The sequence below is a fragment of the Cynoglossus semilaevis genome, chromosome 1 (genome assembly GCF_000523025.1).
Source record: "Cynoglossus semilaevis isolate Cse_v1.0 chromosome 1, Cse_v1.0, whole genome shotgun sequence".
NCBI lineage: Eukaryota > Metazoa > Chordata > Actinopteri > Pleuronectiformes > Cynoglossidae > Cynoglossus > Cynoglossus semilaevis.
The window spans coordinates 1,182,265-1,183,508 of NC_024307.1; the positions used below are offsets into that span (position 1 = coordinate 1,182,265).

A 1,244-nucleotide genomic window follows, 5' to 3' on the forward strand; every position below is an offset into this window, starting at 1 on the left:
GGGGGGGGGGCCTCTGCCGTACGGCATGAACGGCCCTGGTCTGAGCCTCGTTAGTGATTTGTGGTCAGTCAGTCTCTAGGGTGCGCTGTTTCCTCCCGCCACTGTACATTTACATGATTGTGATTGGTTGAACCACCCCCCCGCCCCCCCTCCGCCCCCCCCTTCCTTGTTCCATGTCACACGTCTGGTTTCTCTCCTCCAGTGAAACAAACCTGAAAGTTTGTTTTGACTGATTTTTTTTTTTTTTTGTTTTTCTTTTTCATTTCCGTCCGTTCACTGTCTCCAGATGAATGGACGAGGACACCAGGGGGCGACACTGTCTCACCCACGTCACTCGTCAGTGACTCGTCCACCTGTCTGAAGTCTTTCATCTTGGCTGCGTGTGGACATGTGACGAGTCATAATGAAAGAGCGGCGCGCGTGTGTGTGTGTGTGTGTGTGTGTGTGTGTGTGTGTGTGTGTGTGTGTTGTCTGATGAGACGCTAACACTGCGTTTGTTCCTTCTCTGCAGATGGAGCTGGATGCAGACGATAAGCGCCATCGAACACGCTCCAAAGGTATCTGCATGACCACACACACACACACACACACACACACACACACACACACACTTCCTCTAAAAGGAGGCCCAGTGTCTAAGAACGTCAAGAATCTATGGTTTTTATATTTAAAATATTAAAAAATATATAAAAATATAAAAACGTTCGTCCATTCATCAGTATCTACAGTAATGACCCAGGTCATGTGACCGCCCTCAGCCAATATATACAGACATTATGTTTATATTTTCCATGTATTTATATTGTATACCCACACACATACATGTGTAAATATAGACATTAAGACGTAACGACATACACACGTCTGGTGGTTTTGGGGGTTTTCGTTGTGGCCGTTGAACACCGCGCCGTTCTGTAGCGAAGGCTGCGACTCAATCAGAGTCACGGGCGTCCCGGCTCCACGGCCGGTGAGAGAGATCATCTTTATGGCTGTGAGTTAAATCACTCCATCACTCACCTCCTCCTCAGAGGAGCGCGACGCGCTCTTCTTCCTTTCGTTGTGCGAGGAGCTGAGGCTACGATGCACTGCATAAATTTCACGCTCGTAATTTAAACTCTCAAATAAAAGGACCGACAATAAATACAGAGCAGTGAGTGCTGAACCTGAGGGTCGGGGTCTGCCAGTCCGCCACCAGTGGGCTCCAGTCACGGCTCTCAGTTCATCTGGTTTCATCACAAAACTAT

At 48.5% G+C, this 1,244-nt stretch overlaps 1 protein-coding gene across 3 annotated transcripts in view; it reads left to right on the plus strand.

Annotated features, from left to right (window-relative positions):
• The window catches only part of myt1lb (myelin transcription factor 1-like, b), a 173,988-nt gene that overhangs the window by 104,545 nt on the left and 68,199 nt on the right, over positions 1-1,244 (plus strand). For all 3 annotated transcript variants that reach the window (XM_025058885.1, XM_017034329.1, XM_017034326.2), the window contains one exon: positions 512-557. In XM_025058885.1, coding sequence (XP_024914653.1) covers positions 512-557 — 46 coding nt within the window. The remainder of the gene's footprint in view (positions 1-511; positions 558-1,244) is intronic.